General features: G+C 41.7%; 1 protein-coding gene across 7 annotated transcripts in view; it reads left to right on the top strand.

The window, feature by feature from the left end:
- Window positions 1–18,501, top strand: part of pcloa (piccolo presynaptic cytomatrix protein a) — a 51,782-nt gene extending 33,281 nt beyond the window's left edge. For 3 of the 7 annotated variants that reach the window (XM_057855185.1, XM_057855182.1, XM_057855186.1), the window contains 15 exons: window positions 4,040–4,148; window positions 4,225–4,289; window positions 4,353–4,540; window positions 4,614–4,664; window positions 4,752–4,882; window positions 7,860–7,886; window positions 8,225–8,318; window positions 8,393–8,464; window positions 8,526–8,754; window positions 13,041–13,208; window positions 13,542–13,683; window positions 13,791–13,846; window positions 16,211–16,345; window positions 16,411–16,556; window positions 18,089–18,501. In XM_057855185.1, the coding sequence (XP_057711168.1) occupies window positions 4,040–4,148; window positions 4,225–4,289; window positions 4,353–4,540; window positions 4,614–4,664; window positions 4,752–4,882; window positions 7,860–7,886; window positions 8,225–8,318; window positions 8,393–8,464; window positions 8,526–8,754; window positions 13,041–13,208; window positions 13,542–13,683; window positions 13,791–13,846; window positions 16,211–16,345; window positions 16,411–16,556; window positions 18,089–18,232 (1,757 nt within the window). In that variant the 3' untranslated portion in view covers window positions 18,233–18,501. Of the gene's footprint in view, window positions 1–4,039; window positions 4,149–4,224; window positions 4,290–4,352; window positions 4,541–4,613; window positions 4,665–4,751; window positions 4,883–7,859; window positions 7,887–8,224; window positions 8,319–8,392; window positions 8,465–8,525; window positions 8,755–12,155; window positions 13,010–13,040; window positions 13,209–13,541; window positions 13,684–13,790; window positions 13,847–16,210; window positions 16,346–16,410; window positions 16,557–18,088 lie in introns of those variants that run through there. The other 4 variants (XM_057855183.1, XM_057855184.1, XM_057855187.1 and 1 more) reach the window with 4 other exon arrangements.
- Window positions 18,502–19,816: the final 1,315 nt, after the last annotated feature.

The following is a 19,816-nucleotide window of genomic DNA, read 5'->3' as shown; positions in this document are numbered from 1 at the left end:
CTCGCAATTCAGTTTGACTTGAAGGTAGTTCGTTAGTGTGTACAATTATAAAATAAAAAGGTCAATTGATAAAATTAACTTACTGATGCAATCTTTGAGTCAGGGAACATTTCTTTTGCTAATTCTGAGAAGTGATCAGCAATAGTTGCGGGCAAATTGCGTTCGGCAACAAATTGGCAGAATAAAATCTCCGCTTTCGTCACTTTTCCGTCTGCAGGGTGCATCTTTATGACCAGTGTTCTTAATCTTACTTTAAAAAAGTACTGTTACAAATTACTTCTCCCAAAAAGTAACTGAGTAAGTAAGTCAGTTACCTGAATGCAGTGTTGTTAATAACGGCTTTACAATATAACGGCGTTACTAACGGCGTTATTTTTTTCAGTAGTGGGTAATCTAATTAATTACTTTTCTCATCTTGGCAACGCCGTTACCGTTACTGAGGACGGAAAGGCATGCGTTACTATGCGTTACTATATTGGTCGAAAAGTCTTAGGGAGACGGACTCACCGAGACGACAGAGCAGAGCAGGAGTAGGGAGGAGGCAAGAAAGTTGTGACGCCGAGCAAACGCGATGCTAGGTAGCTTCAATAATACATGTTGTAGCCGATAGCCTACAAACTACGCCTGCATGTTATGGTAGATATGGTAGACATGGTAGATATCAAAATGTACTGTACATAGATATAACTAGATGCAAAATGACAGACAGGCACTAAATGAGTTAGAAGACTGCCGCCATCTTAAAGCAGTAGACTTTTTAGGACGGCTCTGTTGTAGAGAACCTTCCTAGTGAACCTAAGTAACTTTTTATCTAAAATACTTCTAAATCGGCAAAATCTTGACTTGAATCTATCTTTAAATGATAAAACAGTTTTAAAACTTTCATATGTCGAAAGTAGAGAGAAGGGAACTAATGCAATAATGGGAGCAATTTTAACAACTTTTAACAGTTGATTCAGGGTAAAGGGTAAATTAGGGTAAAGAATTGGGCTCGGGCCAATTGTACCAAAAACCTTCACAAAAAACTTCACATTGTGTGGCCAATGTTTTTTTTTTTTTTTTTTTTTTTTTTTTTTTTTTTTTGAGGAGAAAAAAAAAAAAGTAATTATCACCAATTACTTTGCCAAGTAACTAATTACTCTTACATTCAGGTAATTGAGTTACTAACGCAATTACTTTTTGGGAGAAGTAATTTGTAACTATAATTAATTACTTTTTTTCAGTAAGATTAACAACACTGCCTGAATGTAAGATTAATTAGTTACTTGGCAAAGTAACTTGTGTTACCTATCATGTTTTTTTTTTTTTTGTCAAAAACATAGTAACCTTTGCTATGTTTGGAAGTCATTAAATATTGTGAGTCAACCGTTAAAGTTATTAAAATTGCTCCCGTTTTTGCATGTTCCCTTCCGTCCACTTTCGACATGTGAAAGTTTTAAACTGTTTCATCAGATTTTGCTGATTTAGGAGTATTTTAGATAAAAAAAGTTACTTAGGTTCGCTCGTAAGGTTCACTACAACAGAGCCTTTCTGAGAAGTCTACTGCTTTAAGATGGCGGCTGTTTACCAACGCCAGCAAGTGTATAATTTCGGATCTAGTTCATATACATGTGATATCTAGCGTAGCATCATGTGGGCGCAGTTTGTAGGCTGTTGGGTATAGTCAGGTATATTGGAGCCACCTAGCCTAGCATCGTGTTTGCAACGGCGTCACAACTCCCTCTTTCCCACTCTTGCTCTTCTCTCTCCGTGTCTGACTTTTCTCGCGCCATTCAACCAACGTAGTAACGCACATTGTCTCTTTGCCGAAATTGTGACAAAATTCGAACGGAGAAAAAAAATAACGTAATGCACGAGAAACGTACAGATTTTGTTCGTACGGCATACATATTTAAAAATCAGTGCTCACTTGTACGGTTTCGGCGTAATTTGTACAACTTGTCAGGTATGGGTTCGCTAGGAAGGTTCACTACAACAGAGCCTTTCTGAGAAGTCGACTGCTTTAAGATGGCGGCTGTTTACCAACGCCAGCAAGTGTATCATTTCGGATCTAGTTCATATACATGTGATATCTAGCGTAGCATCATGTGGCCGTAGTTTGTAGGCTGTTGGCTACATTCAGGTATTATTGGAGCCACCTAGCCTAGCATCGCGTTTGCAACGGCGTCACAACTCCCTCTTTCCCACTCTCGCTCTTCTCTCTCCGTGTCTGACTTTTCACGCGTCTTTCAATCAACGTAGTAACGCACAGTCTCGTTGCCAAAACTGTGACAAAATCCGAACGGAGAAAAAAAAAAATGTAATGCACCAGAAACGCGCAGATTTTGAACGTACGGCGTACACATTTAAAAATCAGTCCTCACTTGTACAAATTACGCCGAAACCGTACAACTTGACAGGTATGGGTTTGCTAGGATGCTTCACTACAACAGAGCCTTTCTGAGAAATGTTAATGCTTTAAGATGGCGCCTGTTTACCATCGCCAGCAAGTGTATCATTTCGGATCTAGTTCATATACATGTGATATCTAGCGTAGCATCATGTGGGCGTAGTTTGTAGGCTGTTGGCTACAGTTAGGTATTATTGGAGCCGCCTAGCATCGCGTTTGCAACGGCGTCAGAACTCCCTCTTTCCCTCTCTCGCTCTTCTCTCTCCGTGTCTGACTTTTCTCGCGTCATTCAACCAACGTAGTAACGCGTAGTAACGCACATTGTCTCGTTGCCTAAACTGTGACAAAATCCGTAGAAAAAAAGTAACGTAATGCACGAGAAACGTACAGATTTTGAACGTACGGCGTACACATTTAAAAATCAGTGCTCATTTGTACAAATTACACCGAAACCGTACAACTTGACAGGTATGGATTCCACACTCGTTCTTAGCCAAACCCTCCGTTCCCTTTCTTTTTATTTGGCTAGCAACAAAAAAGGGTGTCAACTGGAATTGGGGACCGAAAGCAAGGGCGACACCCAGTGAATTTGTTTTGCTATGTGTGTGCATGTAGGTGGAATTAATACATGTGCGTCAAAACATTCCAATGCAGCAATGCTGTCCTTGCCCCTGTCCTTTGTTGGGTTGGCGCCGATCCTATCAGTTTCTTCAAGGCAAAACATTTAATATCTTAATAATGATCTCATTAGTGAGCGCCTTGGCCTACCAAGCATTTGAGTTAAGAAGAAACACAAAACTTTACACGTTCTGCCCCAGTTTTACGTGTAAATAATGATAATAGGGTTGAGGCACGGCCCTGAACAGCTTTAGGTTGACCCTAACACCTGCGACCATGATATGAACTGCCTCTCAGTACAATAAAAGCAGCAGTTATTGATTCCACACAACGGCAGTCTGGGAGCAGTTCACCCCCCCATCCCAGTCCATCCGTCTGCTCGCGACCAGCCTTTTGTGTCAGCGCGGGGTTCGTCATCGAACGTGTCTGGACTTTATGGCCTTTCAGAGGCGGTCACCGCTGATGTACGCCTTCGGAGAATGACACTAGGCCAGTTTGAAGCTTCTGTAGTGAGCCATCCATCTGTGGCAAGTGGTAAAAGCGCCGACTCCTGGGATTTCGCACAATACAAATCATTTTGTCCCCGGTCATAAGACAAAACACGTTCAAACTGCTAATTGAAGTAGCGTCCACCACATTATTGTCGTCAAATCCTTGAGGACATCTTAGCTGTGGTACATTCTGGAATGGTGCGAAGATGGTGAAAGTGTGTTTTTTGTGTGAAGAGGCCTCTAATTTGTGTGCAATACGCGCAGTACGACGAAAGCAGAGGACGTTGCTGATGAGCTGTTTCAGGCCGTGAGTTTTCTTCGGCTTGGATTTGCCGTGCTGTGTGAACAACTACAACAATCTCGCGTGATGTGTCTCTGCGTGTTGATGTGTTTGCTTGTGGTTTTGTGTGCCATTTCCTGAAAACTGATTCCAATCTAAACTATCTCAAATTCATAGATCTTTTCGTCAGGTTTTCCCATTTTATTATTTTCCTTACACTCTTTGCAGTGTTGGTCTCGAAAAAATTGTCTTTTCCAACAGGAATGCAAGTCCTGGAGTGGAACGGCATTCTCCTGACGGGAAAAACGTACGAAGAGGTGCAAGGTCTCGTTGGCCACTCGTGTAACGAGGCGGAGTTATGTGTCCGATTGTGAGTACAAGGATTACTCTCACATTCATTGTTGTTTTTGTCCTTTTTTGAAAGTTGGTTATTTGTCTTCTTGCAGAGATCTCAACATGCTGGCAGAATCTGAAGGTTCCGAACGCCTGGACTTCCAGGAGCCGAGCAAAAGTGAGCTGTTGTCAAATGGTAATGCGGTAAAATCGAAATTGTAAACTATTACATTGGCAACAGATGACAGGCCTCCCAGGTCTCCGGGCGTGGACCCCAAACAGCTAGCGGCGGAGCTGCAGAAAGTGTCCCAGCAACAGGCCCCGTCCTTCACCGCCTCCTCCAGCAGCCTGACAGCGACCGCCTCTGCCACTTCGAGCCCCGCCCAGCCGGGCTCGCCGTCTGTCAGCAAGAAACGGCACAGTAGCAAGGCGAGCGCCCGTTGACACGTTCTTGTTCTCGTTCTCTCTCTGACATGTCTCAGCGACTTTTCTTCCCTACTAGACTGCCGATGGAAGCAAGACTCCGTCACACCCGATCACTGGCGACATACAGGTCAGTGACTCACCTCTAGACTTAGGGGCTTCAAATTTGTAAAATGCATAATTTCACATTCGTAACCCCTCCTTTTCTCTTTTACAGCTTCAAATCCACTTTGACAAGCAGCTGGGCAACCTGATTGTGCACGTCCTCCAGGCGCGGAACTTGGCACCGCGTGACAACAACGGCTATTCTGACCCGTTTGTAAAGGTCTACCTCCTACCGGGACGAGGGTAAGTCCCGATGTATTTGAATTCTGGCTTTGAAAATGAAGCAAATTCCCCATTTATATTTTTGCCTTTTAGCCGCATATTACAAAAAGCTTAAAACGAAACCAAAAAAATCAATAGTGCTGAGCTATATGAGCGCCTTTCTCACTGTAATTGCACTCAAGGTAATTGAGACACTTCCTGTTTCATGCTCACTGGAAGCATTTTTAACCCTTTCATGCATGCTTTCATGACCGCTTTTTAAAAAAGCTGTCCACTGTAGTGTCTCGTCCCGTCGGGGTCACCAATTGTTAGAAATGGGCATCTAAAAGGCCTAAAAGTCACCTAGAATCTTGTTATTCCGCTGTGCTCGACAATTTATTATTGTTTTTCTTCTGATTTGAAACAGTCATAGACACAGTTTAGAGAAGTACCACTTATGATTTTGCCCAGACAGCCATTTGTACAGTGGTATGAAAAAGTATCTGAACCTTTTGGAATTCCTCACATTTCTGCATAAAATCACCATCAAATGTGATCCGATCTTTGTCAAATCACACAGATGAAAAAACCGTGTCTGCTTGAACTAAAACCACCAAAACAGTTATAGGTTTTTATTTTTTATGACAGAAGGACCGAAGAACCCTCTGCCTAAGGAGACATAAAGAGCATTTGAAAGTTTTTTTTTACCAAACAATGTAAGTTATGTGTGTGCCTAATCAGAGGCGTCGCATCCCATTAGGCAAACCCCCTGCTGGCTGGGGGCCCCAGAGGGCCAACAGATTTAGCACAAGCAGCTTTACTGCACTGTCGCAGCGACAAGTGTAGGGAGTGTTTCAATACTAATAATACACTATAGTGTATTATTTGGCATATTATCTAACGATTCTGTTATCAATCCCAATCAGCACTAACCATGTCACGTAGATTATACATGTTTAAGGAAGCCCAATCAGCTATTAATACCACATGATTGTTTAAAGAATCACCAAGTACTCTCTGGAAAGTCCTTGCCGAGTTTTTTTATGTTGATTTTCACAGGCCACCTCATTATTCATGTGACTACTTAAAGAAATGGATATTTTTCCAAAAAAGTCTATAAATGGGTCTATCGTATTCCTCGCCAAATACTCTATAAGAAAAATATAACATATATGCATCTAAAAAAATCCTGAACAATTCTATTAGCAAATTTAATACTCATTTTGGTCGGTAGTCCAGCAATCAGTGGTTTTTACGGAATAATTTGAATTTGGTGGGTCTTAGGGCCAATCTGACTACTGATTTCATTCAAAGGTATATACCTGCGCATCCGATGGTGGTATTTTTGTGTTGCTACTCTTTCTTCTATTGCTCCAAGTCCAACGGTCCCCCTTACTTGCACACGCTCGAAGGGCCCCATGTTGCTTGTTGCCTCGGGTCCCCGGGGACCCGTTGCTACGCCTCTGTGCCTAATCACTGATGAGTGGTTTAACGCTGCCCTGCCCACTATAAAACACACACCTGCTAAGAATTGTCTTGATAGAAGCACTGTCTGATGTGCATCATGGATCAGTCAAAAGAGCTGTCTGAAGACCTGTTGATTTGAATAAAGCTGGGAAAGGATACAAAACCATCTCAAAGTCTGGATGTTTATCAATCGACAGTCAGAGAAGTTGTCTACAAATGGAGAGAGTTTGGCACTGTCACTTCTCTCTCAAGGAGTGGCCGTCCACCAATGATGACGGCAAGAGTTCAGCGCAGAATACTCCGAGAGGTAAAAAAGAATCCTGGAATGTCACAATTTTAATGGGAGGACTCCACAGAAAAGCCAAACATTGTTTCTCGTTTAATGTTCGCAAAAAGGCACTTGGACACTCCACAGATGTTTTGGCAAAATATTTTGTAGACTGATGAAACCAAAGTTGAATATTTTGGAAGTGACACACAACGTTATGTGTGGAGGAAAAATGGAACAGCTCACCAACATCAACACCTCATCCCCACCGTGAAGCATGGTGGAAGAAGCATCATGATTTGGGGTTGTTTTGCTACCTCGTGGCCTGGACAACTTGCAATCATTAATGGAAGAATCAGTTCAAAAGTTTATCAGGATGTTTTGCAGGAAAACCTGAGGGCGTCTGTCAGACAGTTGAAGCTAAAAAGAGGATGGATGCTGCAACAAGACAATGATCCAAAACACAGAAGTAAATCAACTTCAGAATGGTTTCAGAAGAACAAAATACACGTTCTGGAGTGGCCAAGTCAAAGTCCAGACTTGAACCCTATTGAAATGCTGTGGCATGACCTAAAGATAGCGATTCATGCCAGACATCCCAGGAATCTGACTGAACTACGGCAGTTTTGTAGAAAAAATGGGCTAAGATTAGTCCTGATCGATGTGCCAGACTGATCTGCAGTTACAGGAAGTTCTGGTTGGAGTTATTGCTACCAAAGGGTGGGCCACAAAATATTAAATGTGATGGTTCACTTACTTATTTTCCCCCCTTCTCTCATTGTTTGCATGCTCCCCTCATTAAAATATGAAAACCTATAAAAGTTTGGGTGATTTTAGTTAAATGTGACACCGATTTTTTTTTCATCTGGTGTGATTTTGACAAAGATCAGATCACATTTGATGGTGATTTACGCAGAAATTTGAGAAATTCCAAAAGGTTCACATACTTTTTCATAAAGTTCACGGTCTCACGGAGTCGGCTAACGGGCATGTGACCGATGCTACTGTTATGCTGAATGGGAAAAAACAATTTTGCATACCATTAAATCAAAGGAAAACTTTATTCCACCCGCGAAAAACAAGGGCGCACAACCAAGCCAAAGCTGTTGTATTGGGTCTTATTGGTGCAGGTGTCCCTAATGAAAAAGCTAGCGACACGCCCCCACCTTCTTCTCAACACTAAAACTAGACCCCAATCCACACATCACGTACTCACTCCCTCTGACTATTGATTTTTTTTTTTGTATTTTCTCTATATTTAATGCATGCTGGACCCCCCCTCAGTCAGGTCATGGTTGTCCAGAACGCCAGGTATGTGATTGATTTTGACACTTTTATTTGTGTTTTCTTGGTTGTCAGTTTGGTGAAGGTAATTTATTTCGAAATATTCCGGAGGTCACCCTTGTCCTAACCGCACTAACCCTGCACTTTACAAAATAAAGCCACGCTAACAAGCTCACACTTAACTTCTTAACCAAAATGCTGTTTTTAGCAGTGTAACGGATTAAAAAGTGCAGTCCCTTTTCCGACCCTGCCATCGAAGTGTGTGCATCCCGTCCATTCTCACCCTAGTCGGCCCCTAGTCACACGGGTCTGTTTTGCCTCTGTGTAAGGAAAATGTGTGTGTCTGTGTGTGTGTGTCCCACTAGTGCTGAAAACAAGAGGAGGTCTAAACATGCGGGCAAGAGCCTGAATCCAGAGTGGAACCAGACTGTCATCTATAAGAACATTCACCTGGAACAGGTTGGAAATTGTCTCCTCAAGCCTGTTTAAGCTGCAAACAATTCAAGATCTAAAGATTTTTGTGTTGTGTTCAGTTGAGGAAAAAGACCTTGGAGGTGAGCGTGTGGGACTACGACAAGTGTTCCTCCAATGATTTTCTAGGCGAGGTAAGCTGGTGCCGATTTTCCTTTTTTTTCCTCAGTTTCATCACTTGATTATTTCCCTCAGGTTCTTATCGACCTGTCCAACACAGCGCAGCTGGACAACGTCCCGCGGTGGCTCCCCCTCAAGCCGCAGACGGAGGGGGAACACCACCGTCGCTCCCACCAGGGCCGCCACGGCTCTTCCAAGACCTCCTCGCAGCACTCGTCCCCCAAAACCGCCCATGAACAGGACTCCCCCAAATCGTCAGTGATCAAAAGCAGAAGTCACGGCATCTTTCCCGATCCAGCAAAGGGTAGGAAATAAAACAGGTTCTCCTGCTCGCTCACGCCTCCCGCTTGATGTTTGCACTCCCACCATCGTAGCTTCAGCGTCATGCTTTTTGCTTTCCCATGGTCTGTCTTCTTGGTTACCACGGTCACTCGGCTCCGGGGCGTCGCCTTAGCCAGCGTCAGGGCGCTATACAGTTTAGCCTTTGACTCTAACTGTGTCATCGACGATGACAGATGTCCAATTATGTTTCTCTTTTCATCCTTCAACTCTCAATTTAAATGACTTTGTCAGACATTCAATTCATTTGACCCTCCCAGTTCAAATGGATTGAACGTATATAGAGGTATGAAAAAGTATGTGAACCTTTTGGATTTTCTGATCTTTGTCAAAATCACACAGATGCAAAAACAGTGTCTGCTTTAACTAAAACCACCCAAACATTTATAGGTTTTCATTAGGGCTGTCAAAATTATCGCGTTAACGGGCGGTAATGAATTTTCTTAATTAATCATGTTAAAATATTTGACGCAATTAACGCACATGCCCCGCTCAAACATTCAAATGACAGCACAAATGTGTACTTGTTGTGTTTTTCGGAGTTTTGTCGCCCTCTGTTGGCGCTTGGGTGTGACAGATTTTATAGGTTTCACCACCCATGAGCATTGTGTAAGTAATTACTGGCATCAACAATGGCGGGCTACTAGTTTATTTTTTGATTGAAAATTTTACAAATCTTATTAAAACGAAAACATTAAGAGAGGTTTTAATATAAAATTTCTATAACTTGTACTAACATTTATCTTTTAAGATGTATGTATGTATGTTGAATGTATATATCCATCTTGTCTCATCTTTCCATTCCAACAATAATTTACAGAAAAATATGGCATATTTTATAGATGGTTTGAATTGCGATTAATTGCGATTAATTGCGATTAATTAATTTTTAAGCTGTAATTAACTCGATAAAAATTTTAATCGTTTGACAGCCCTCGTGTTCATATTTTATTGAGGATAGCATGCAAGCAATAACAGAAGGAGGAAAAATAAGTAAGTGCACCCTCTGCTTAAGGCGACTTAAAGAGCAATTGAAACCAATTTTTACCAAACAATTTAAGTCAGGTGTGTGCCCAATCACTGATGAGTGGTTTAAAGCTGCCCTGCCCGCTATAAAACACACACCTGGTAAGAATTGTCTTGATGAGAAGCATTGTCTGATGTGCATCATGGCTCCATAAAAAGAGCTGTCTGAAGACCTGTGATCAAGGATTGTTTATTTGTATAAAGCCGAGAAATCATACAAAACCCTCTCTAAAACTCGGGATGTTCCTCAATCGACAGTCAAAGACGTTGTCTACAAATGGAGAGAATTTGGCACTGTTGCTTCTCTCCCAAGGAGTGCCCATCCACCAAAGATGACGCCAAAAATTCAGCGCAGAATACTCAGAGAGGTAAAAAAGAACCCTAGAGTGTCTGCTAAAGACTTACAGAAATTACTGGCACAGTCCAAGATCTCTGTGCACACATCAACTGTATGTAAAACTATGGCCAAGAATGGTTTTCATGGGAGGACTCCACGGAGGAAGCCACTGCTGTCTAAATAAAACATAGTTGCTCGTTTAATGTCAGCAAAAAGGCATTTGGACACGCCACGGACATTTTGGCAAAATATTTTGTACATTGTTGAAACCAAAGTTGAATTGTTTCGGAATAACACACAAGGTCATGTGCGGAGGAAAAATGGAACAGCTCACCAAAATTAACAGCTCATCCCCACCGGGAAGCATGGTGGAGGGAGCATCATGATTTGGGGCTGTTTTGCTAGCTCAGGGCCTGGACAACTTTCAATCATATATGGACGAATGAATTCAAAAGTTTATCAGGATGTTTTGCAGGAAAACCTGAGGCCATCTGTCAGACAGTAGAAACTAAAAAGAGGATGGATGCTGCTTCAGAAAAATGGTCCAAAACATTGAAGTAAATCAACTTCAGAATGGTTTCAGAAGAACAAAATACACGTTATGGAGTGGCCAAGTCAAAGTCCAGACTTGAATCCCATTGAGATGCTGATGAGCTAAAAACAGCGATTCATGCCAGACATCCCATGAATCTGACTGAACTAGTTTTGTAGAGAAGAATGGGCCAAGATCAATGTGCCAGATTGATCTGTAGCTACAGGAAGCATCTGGTTGAAGTTATTGCTGCCAAAGGGTCGGGGGGGGGGGGGGGGGGGGTGTCACAAAATATTAAATGTGATGGTTCACTTACCGTATTGGCCTGAATATAAGACGGTGTTTTTAGCATTGAAATAAGACTGAGAAAGAGGGGATCGTCTTATATTCGCGGTCTAGACATTATACCCATTCACGACGCTAGATGGCGCCAGATATCATTGAAGCGATGTTCTGTCATGACAAATCTCAGCTACTCTCCCCATTCACGACGCGAGGTGGCGCCAGATATCATTGAAGCGATGTTCTGTCATGAGAGAGCTCATCTACTCTCAAGTTTAACCAGTTTGTATTATTTATTGAAATGTTTTTCCTTATTCAGATGTGTTTCAAGACTACAGTTAGTTACACTTCACTTTGATGGTTAATGCAGTTATTGCAATTTTGTTGTTTTATCACAATAGATTGGTTTATTTACATTTCAAAAACCAGAGGCCATTCATTTACGATTGTGATTGCACTTTAGTTTACATATTTAAATGTTCAGATATTAAGATTTGAATGAGGCTAAATAACATGCTTTTTCTCTCAAATATATTGTTATAATCATTTGTTTCGATTGAACTGTAATTTTCTGTATAAAAATTAATTTGGTGTTCAAAAAGTCTTTTTTCAAACTTGAGTCTTGAAAAAGAGGGGGTCGTCTTATAATCAGGGCCGTCTTATATTTAGGCCAACACGATACTTATTTTTCCCCCCTCTGTTATTGTTTGCATACTTTCCTCATTAAAATATAAAAATCTATAAATGTTTGGGTGGTTTTAATAAAAGCCGACTGTTTTTTCATCTGTGTGATTTTGACAACGATCAGATCACATTTGATAGTGACTTTATGTTGAAATGTGAGAAATTCCAAATGGTTCAGATACTTTTTCATACCACTGTGTAAAAATGACAATTGGATTGGACGTCTATTGCAGCCGATGAGTTAACTGCTGAAAGTTAAGCCAAGTGCGTGCGCAAAGTCACATACTTCCAATATGTTAGGCATAAAAAACATACCTAAATTTCTCAGCTATTTGAAAAGTTCAGTCCGCAAAGCAAGTCAGATCCAAGTCTGTCTCGGTTCCCTAAAACTTGCTGTCATATTTCTTTTGGTACAAATCTGGTTAATATGATCCTAAACTGGTCTCGCACCGCACCCATTTGGGCATCTTTGATTCTGTTAATTTGGTGAATGTGATTGTTTTAGACACGCAGGTGCCCCCTCTCGAGAAATGTCACAGTAGCCCCGGCCGGTCGAAGCCGCCCCCGTCCGAAGGCCCGAACCAAAGCCCCAGCCGCGGACAGGTGCCGCAGCCTCGCCCGCGCACCTCCAAAAGCGCCGTATGGCAACAGCGCCATCCGGACGGCGGCTCCGGGAGCGACCGAGGCGTTGCTGTGGCAACGACAACAACGGGCGACACGCAGCAGCAGCAAGCGCCGCCGCCGCAACGCCTCCAGCCAAGTAAACCAAGAAGAAAATAAACGGCTGTGCAGCATGGCCGCCTCGCACTCATCATTTTTTTTTAATTTTTTTGCAATTATTATTATTTTTTATTCTTCCAGTTTTAAATACTCAGGAGTTATTATTTGGCACGTCACTTCCGGCACCTCCAGAAGCTCGCCACTAGAGGACGCCAGAACTTTCTAAATGGGACAATCAGCACAATCCCTTAAATTTCTAGAAAAAAAAAAACAGATAATGATATAATTTAAAGCTTCATTTTAAACTTCCGTTCACAAGTCACAAGATTTTCCCTGCATTAATATTTTTTTCTCCCCTCCAAAAAACATGTCCGAGGCTCCTCGTGATGGCTGTGCATGCAGTCCACTACTTTTGTTTTTTTTTTAATTGATTTGAAAAACTACAGAACCCACAATGCACCCCTGCAGCAGCTGCACACACCTGTGCATGTAAATGACAGACTTGAAAAGCGCTCTCTCAATCTCCTATCTTCCTCCTCTTCCCATCTTCAACTTTGATCTGTGAACTTTGTATCCCGGGGTTGGACCATCTTCACCACCCCTTGACAACATGCCACCCCCCCCCCCCCCCCTCAAAAAAAAAAAAAAAAAAAAAAACAATCACCACCAGGCCTACCGGGCCGCCAGAGGCACAGCATAGTCGGTGTGCTCACCATTCAGAGAGGCCAGCCCGATTGGCTCCCCGCCCTGCCATCGTCGGCCAATGGGAGCAGAGCAGATGGCCGTCACCCGACCCTCAGGAAGGCCGTGTCAGAGGAGAGGCCGCACATTGCTCGAGGTGAGCCCACTACCCCAAAACTCTCTTTCCCCCCCCTTCCCTGTGGTGTGAGAGGATGCTACTAACCCGGACGACGGCAAGCTGAGATCCATGCAGCGAGACGCACTTTTTGCGATGCTTTCCTCCGTAAGTCGGTGTGTCGTTGCCATGGATACCGCTCAGCATCCACACTGAAAAAACTCAATACAACCCGGCTCACTAATGATGTCGTGATTGGTCTCACATGGTCCATGTTTCCATTCCCGTGCTGTTCATTACCAGTCTGTCTGCGTCGCGTGTCGCTCTCCTTCACTTCGACGCGATTCCTGTTCATGATGTGACCTTATCCCGTAGCGCGCGCCAGCTACAGGTCGGGCGATGCCCCCATGACGGCGGCCTCGCTGGACAGCGGCCTGAGCGGCAGCGCCTACAGTTTGCTGGACGAGGATGGAGAGATGAACGAAGTGGATAGCGCCATCTTCCAGGTGCCCCGATTGTAAGTCCCACCTTTAATGCTTTAAGCATAATGTTCCAAACACCCATTGACGCCAAAAAGTTAATTTGTTGGATTATAATCTTGTTGTCATGTTTTGGTTTATTTAGTGGGAAGATTCCGAATGGTACAGATGGGATAAAACCCTCCGCAGGGGATTCTGATGGTAATAACTTGTCATTTTGATGGTTAAAGCAACACTAGGTAACTTTTCAACCTTTATAAAATATTATCATGATATATCGACTGAAAACTCATTAAATGACACCTCTTTTATATCTTGAAGGGGTCTATCACTTTCGCCAGCAATAATTAACTTTGAGGAGGGTGGCAGGAACCTTGCCAAACAAAAAAACTACTAATGTGCTGACTACTTAACGGCATACGTCACTTCCCCCATTCATTATAAAGACGGAAGCTGATGCGAACGCTTTCGCTCGAATTCTACAAAGATGGCAGAGCAACAAAAGAGACAAAAAGTTTTGTCCAAGGAGGAAAAAAGGGAGGCTACCAGGATACTCAAGAATAAACACTGGCCTGGCTTTCACTCGCTGGCAAGTTTGGGTGGGAGGTAGGGCTACATCTATCGATTATTTAAGTAGTGTAATTGAATAATCTACAGGTAAGGATGCATTAGTTTGATTAATCGAGTAATCGGATAACAAACATTTAATGCGCTGCAGAAAAATTTTAGGTGATTTAAAAACAAACAAGTTTATATACTTCCATGAGCATGTATGTTGACCTGCACTTCATTGGCTCCAGGGTTGCACCTTCAAAAGAGAATCAAATGCAAATACAAAATAAAATTTCCGTGTGTTTCTTCAAACTATCCAGAACTGCACTTTCATTTAAAAATAAATTAAAATACCCTAGCTTAGCTTCAAACGGAAAAAAAAAATATATATATATATAACTGGCTAACTTGCATACCAAAAGTCCGCCAGCGTAAATGCTATAAAATGCTAACTTTTTTTGCAATGTTCTAAACAAATCGTTCAAACACTTATTCCCTCAAAAAAAGTATAAATATTCCTATAAACTAAATTACGAATGCATAAAAAAAACATATTGGCTCAAATAAAAAATTACATTATGTTGGTCTTAACAGGGAGGAGCTGGATTCAGCCATGTTAAATGAGTTATGTCATATTTACCGTTTCCACTAGAGGGCAGTATATCCAATGTGAAGGAATTCTAGCCAAACCGCCGGAAACAAGCCAGCCGAACCGCCGGACCCGCGCTGGCGTAGACCCAACGACTCAGGCTGGCGAGAGACCAACAACCCGGCCAAAAGGCCATACTCTGCGCGTTCACCGTAGTCTAAACCCATTGTACTGAATCCATTTTCAAGCTGGAAAAAGGCTTCGAAGCACAAGTTGACAATTTATTCAGGTCGACAGCAATCAAACGGCAAGACGCAACAGAAACAGACTCAGGTGAGGAGGCAGACTCGTTCCACGGTCACCATATCACAAGTTAACAAAAGGTTCCCGAAAAGAAATGACAATGCTTAGTTAAACATTCTGTCTTTTGAAGGCTCTCGCAGGGTGAGCCGTGGACAGGAAGAAAGGTGTGTTAAAGTTAATCTCTCGCAGTTTGGGCTGTTTAGTTCGTGCTTCACAGTTGCTGAGTCACCGTTACCCGAAACCCCAATGGGAGATTTTGCCCGCCTCAGCGTATCAATTGGATATCGGGCGTTCTCCCGTGTTCTTTGTATTGGGACAGTACATCCCGCCATTTGGTCTTGAATGTCCAGAAGAATTGATTGGTGGTGCAGACGTGGGATTGTAGATGTCTTGCCTCGTCAGCGTCAATCTTTCTCAGTCAGTTGCATGACGCCCACTTTGGGCTTCCGTGATAAGAAGGCATCATGTATCTCTTATGCCCTATATTCTGCTTTCCTTAAACTCTGGTGTAAGTGCTGTTTATTTTTATATTAGGTGTGTTAGAGTAATACAAGCAGTCAAACAGTAAATCCGAGAAACGATACTATTCTCTGATCGACTATATTAAGTGTGTTAGAGTAATACAAATAGTCGATTGGTAAATATGAGAAAATATACTATTCCCTTTAACTGTAATCAATAAAATTAAATGCAAACACTTTCAAAACAAACCACTGCAATGCAGCGGAATTTGATTTGAAGCTTTTTTTCTAATCGAATTACTCTACGGGGGTAGCCACACTAAGTCACACGGTTGCTAACCATCATTTGCTATTGTTTAGCCACAACTGGATTAATTACATTATTACTATTCGTCCTTCACACAGTTGCTGGACACATAAAGGATCATGATTTTACGCCACTGTGCGGGTGTGCGCTGGTCCTCATGGGAAACACAGTCTTCCATAAGGCACTACCGCTTTTGTCCACCGGCGTCGCTAAAAATGATCAAAGCTGAAAAGTTTCCCCGTGTTGCTTTAAATGTAGTAAAAGAATTGTTTGGCCCATCAGTTCTAAAGCCAAATGTTTCTATTGACATTACTATTTCATAAAAGAACTTTAATACTTGTGCTAATGTGTAGGCAAGTCACAGGTGATGGGCGAAATCAAAATCGCACTGAAGAAGGAGGTGAGGACAGAAGGCGACCATTTGATTTTGGAGATTTTGCAATGTCGCAACATCACCTACAAGTTCAAGACGGCAGATCACCTACCCGGTAAAGATCATTTAATTTGCTTTAAAAAGAAATAAATTCAGCAAAGACATTCGTTCCCCATTCAGACCTGTACGTCAAGTTGTACGTGGTGAACATCGCCACCCAGAAGCGCATCATCAAGAAGAAGACGCGAGTGTGCCGCCACGACCGTGAGCCCTCCTTCAATGAGACCTTCCGCTTCTGCATGAACCCGGCGGGCCACTCCCTGCAGGTAATCTATCCCTTTTCAAAAACTTTCATGCAAAAGCAGCGCAGAGACTTCAGGATGTATTCACGGGTCACGGGGCGAATAAATGGGGGGCCTGCATTGTTGGCGGGGCCGTCAAAGCTGACCGAGTGGAATTTACAGACAAAGACCCTTTTTGGTTGAAAATTCTTGTGAATAAATGCTTAAATCCCTGAATTCTATATAGATATGGATGTAAAACAGTTTCAATTCTTGGTTAAAAGCAAAAATAAAAAAACTTGCAGTAAGCAGTGATTATACGTAAATTTGTAGAAGTGCAATGCTAGTCTGTAAGTGAATGTAGCTCGCGTCCGCCTTATGTAAACAGACCTTTTCCGGTGAAAATGCTTGTGAATAAATGCTTAAATCCCTGAATTTTTTATATATATGGACGTAAAACAGTTTCGATTACTGGTTAAAAGCAAAAAAAACGTGCAGTTAGCATTTATTTTCCGTAAATATGTCGAAGTACAATGCTAGTCTTTTAGTGAATGTAGCTAGCGGCCGCCTTATGTAAACAGAGCTTTTCCGATGAAAATTATTTTTGAATAAATGCTTAAATCCCTGAATTCTTTATAGATATGGACGTAAAGCAGTTTTGATTCTTGGTTAAAAGCAAAAAAAACGTGCAGTTAGCATTTATTTTCCGTAAATATGTCGAAGTACAATGCTAGTCTTTTAGTGAATGTAGCTAGCGGCCGCCTTATGTAAACAGAGCTTTTCCGATGAAAATTATTTTTGAATAAATGCTTAAATCCCTGAATTCTTTATAGATATGGACGTAAAGCAGTTTTGATTCTTGATTAAAAGCAAAAAAAAAAAACTTGCCGTAAGCATGTATTTTACATATGTCGAAGCACAATGCTAGTCTGTAAGTGAATGTAGCTAGCGGCCGCCTTATGTTAACAAAGCTTTTCCGGTGAAAATTCTTGTGAATACATTCTTGGTTAAAAGCAACAAAAAAAAAAACGTACAGTTAGCATTTATCTCATGTATGTTAAAGTACAATGCTAGTCTGTTAGTGAATGTAGCTAGCGACCGCCTTATGTAAACTGAGCTTTTCCTGTGAAAATTATGGTGAATAAATGCTTAAAATCCCTAAATTATTTATAGATATGGACAGTCACAATTCTTGGCAAAAAAAAAACGTGCTATTAGTATTTATTTTACGTAAATATTGCGAACTATCATGCTGATGCAGTAGCAGCTAATTTCTCCTAATGATTTTTCTTCCACAACGTTTCAAAATGCATGCATGGTATGAAAAATATAATAATTACATTGAATCCTCGAACAAATCACTCCTGAGACAATCCTTCCTGTTTGTATGCGGTACAGCTTTTGTACTTTTACAACAGAAATCTGGCGTTAGATCGCTGCATGCGTGTTTGTGAGTAGCTCCTCTTGATGTGGGCGGCCCCCTACTTGAATGCGAGGCGCAGTGCATGACCGATCTGACCCGTCAATACTATTATGAAGTCTATGAGCAGCGATAACTCAGAGGTCTTCATTCCCAGCTTTTCTTGGTGTCTAACGGCGGCAAGTTCATGAAGAAGACGCTAATCGGGGAAGCCTACGTGTGGCTGGACAAGGTGGACTTACGTAAGCGTGTGGTCAGCTGGCACAAACTGCTCGCCAGCACCGCGCAGATCCATTCCTAGGTGGAGATTTGAAGGGTGCTACGGGGTGCAAAGGTACATTGATTGAACCGGAACAGAAAAGTGGACCACGCAAGCAAGCAGGTATAAAACATACATCATCACCCACGCAGGAAATACAGGGACTCACTTGTACAGTGGATTCTCACTTACCCCCCTTTGAAAGCATTTTATCAAGGACTCAATGAGGACTTTATTTTTCTAGTAGAAACGTAAATCTATTGGTTTTTCATGTCTGTGAGAAGGGAAGTCATAAATCCAACACACACTACCTAGCATTCCACTTCAGGACCTTATTTTATGGGAGGAAATAGATTTATATAATCATTTATTGAAGAATATTGCTTTCTCTTTGTGCAATCTAGTGCCACATACACACTGTACATAAAAAGAAAATGCCGGAATGATTAAATATATAGAATATAAAATTATCTTTATCACAGACAATCAAGTCTTGATGATTGTGACTTTCCATTCAATTCCCCAATTTAAAGTCATGTCTTTTTTGTGCACTTTTCCTACTTGAATGTAAAAGAAACTTTATGAAAAAAATCTAAAGATAAGATTGAATTACTTTATGGACGTTTTCATATATTACGCACACCTCAAAATGTTTATTTATTATCGGTTCGTTCTTTTTTGTGAATTGTTTTCTATGCAATCTTGATTATTAACAATTACAGTGGTATGAAAAAGTATCTGAACCTTTTTGAATGTCTCACATTTCTGCGTAAAATCACCATCATCTGTGATCTGATCTTTGTCAAAATCACACAGATAAAAAAAATTATTTCACTAAAACCACCCAACATTTATCGGTTTTCATACTTTAATGAGGGGATAATAAGCAAACAATGACAGAAAGGGGGAAAACGAGGTAAGTGAACCTTCACATTTAATATTTTGTGGTCGCCGTTTGTCCAGAAATAACTTCAACCAGACACTTCCTGTAGCTGCAGATCAGTCTGGCACATCGATCAGGACTAATCTTGGCCCATTCTTGTCTACAAAACTGCTGTAAATCAGTCAGAATCCTGGAATGTTTGGCATGAATCGCTGTCTTCAGGTCATGCCAAAGCATCTCAATGGGGTTCAAGTCTGGACTTTGACTTGGCCACTCCAGAACGTGAATATTGTTCTTCTGAAACCGTTCTGAAGTTGATTTACTTCTGTGTTTTGGATCATTGTCTTGCTGTAGCATCCATCCTCTTTTTTAGCTTCAACTGTCTGAACGATGGCCTCGGGTTTTCTTGCAAAGCATCCTGATAAACATTTCAATTCATTCTTCCATTAATGATTGTGAATAAACAGGCACTGAGGAAGCGAAACAGCCCCAAATCATGATGCTCCCTCCACCATACTTCACAGGGGGGATGAGGTGTTGATGTTTGTGAGCTGTTCCATTTTTCCCAAACAATGCAACTTTGGTTCCATCAGTCCACAAAATATTTTTGCCAAAACTTCTGTGGAGTGTCCAAGTGCCTTTTTACGAACATTAAACAAACAACAATGTTTTTAGACAGCAGTGGCTTCCTCCGTGGAGTGCTCCCATGAACACCATCTTGGCCATAGTTTTACATATAGTTG

This window comes from Corythoichthys intestinalis, chromosome 13 (assembly GCF_030265065.1).
Source record: "Corythoichthys intestinalis isolate RoL2023-P3 chromosome 13, ASM3026506v1, whole genome shotgun sequence".
Taxonomy (NCBI): domain Eukaryota; kingdom Metazoa; phylum Chordata; class Actinopteri; order Syngnathiformes; family Syngnathidae; genus Corythoichthys; species Corythoichthys intestinalis.
This window is presented reverse-complemented; position numbering and strand designations above follow the sequence as displayed.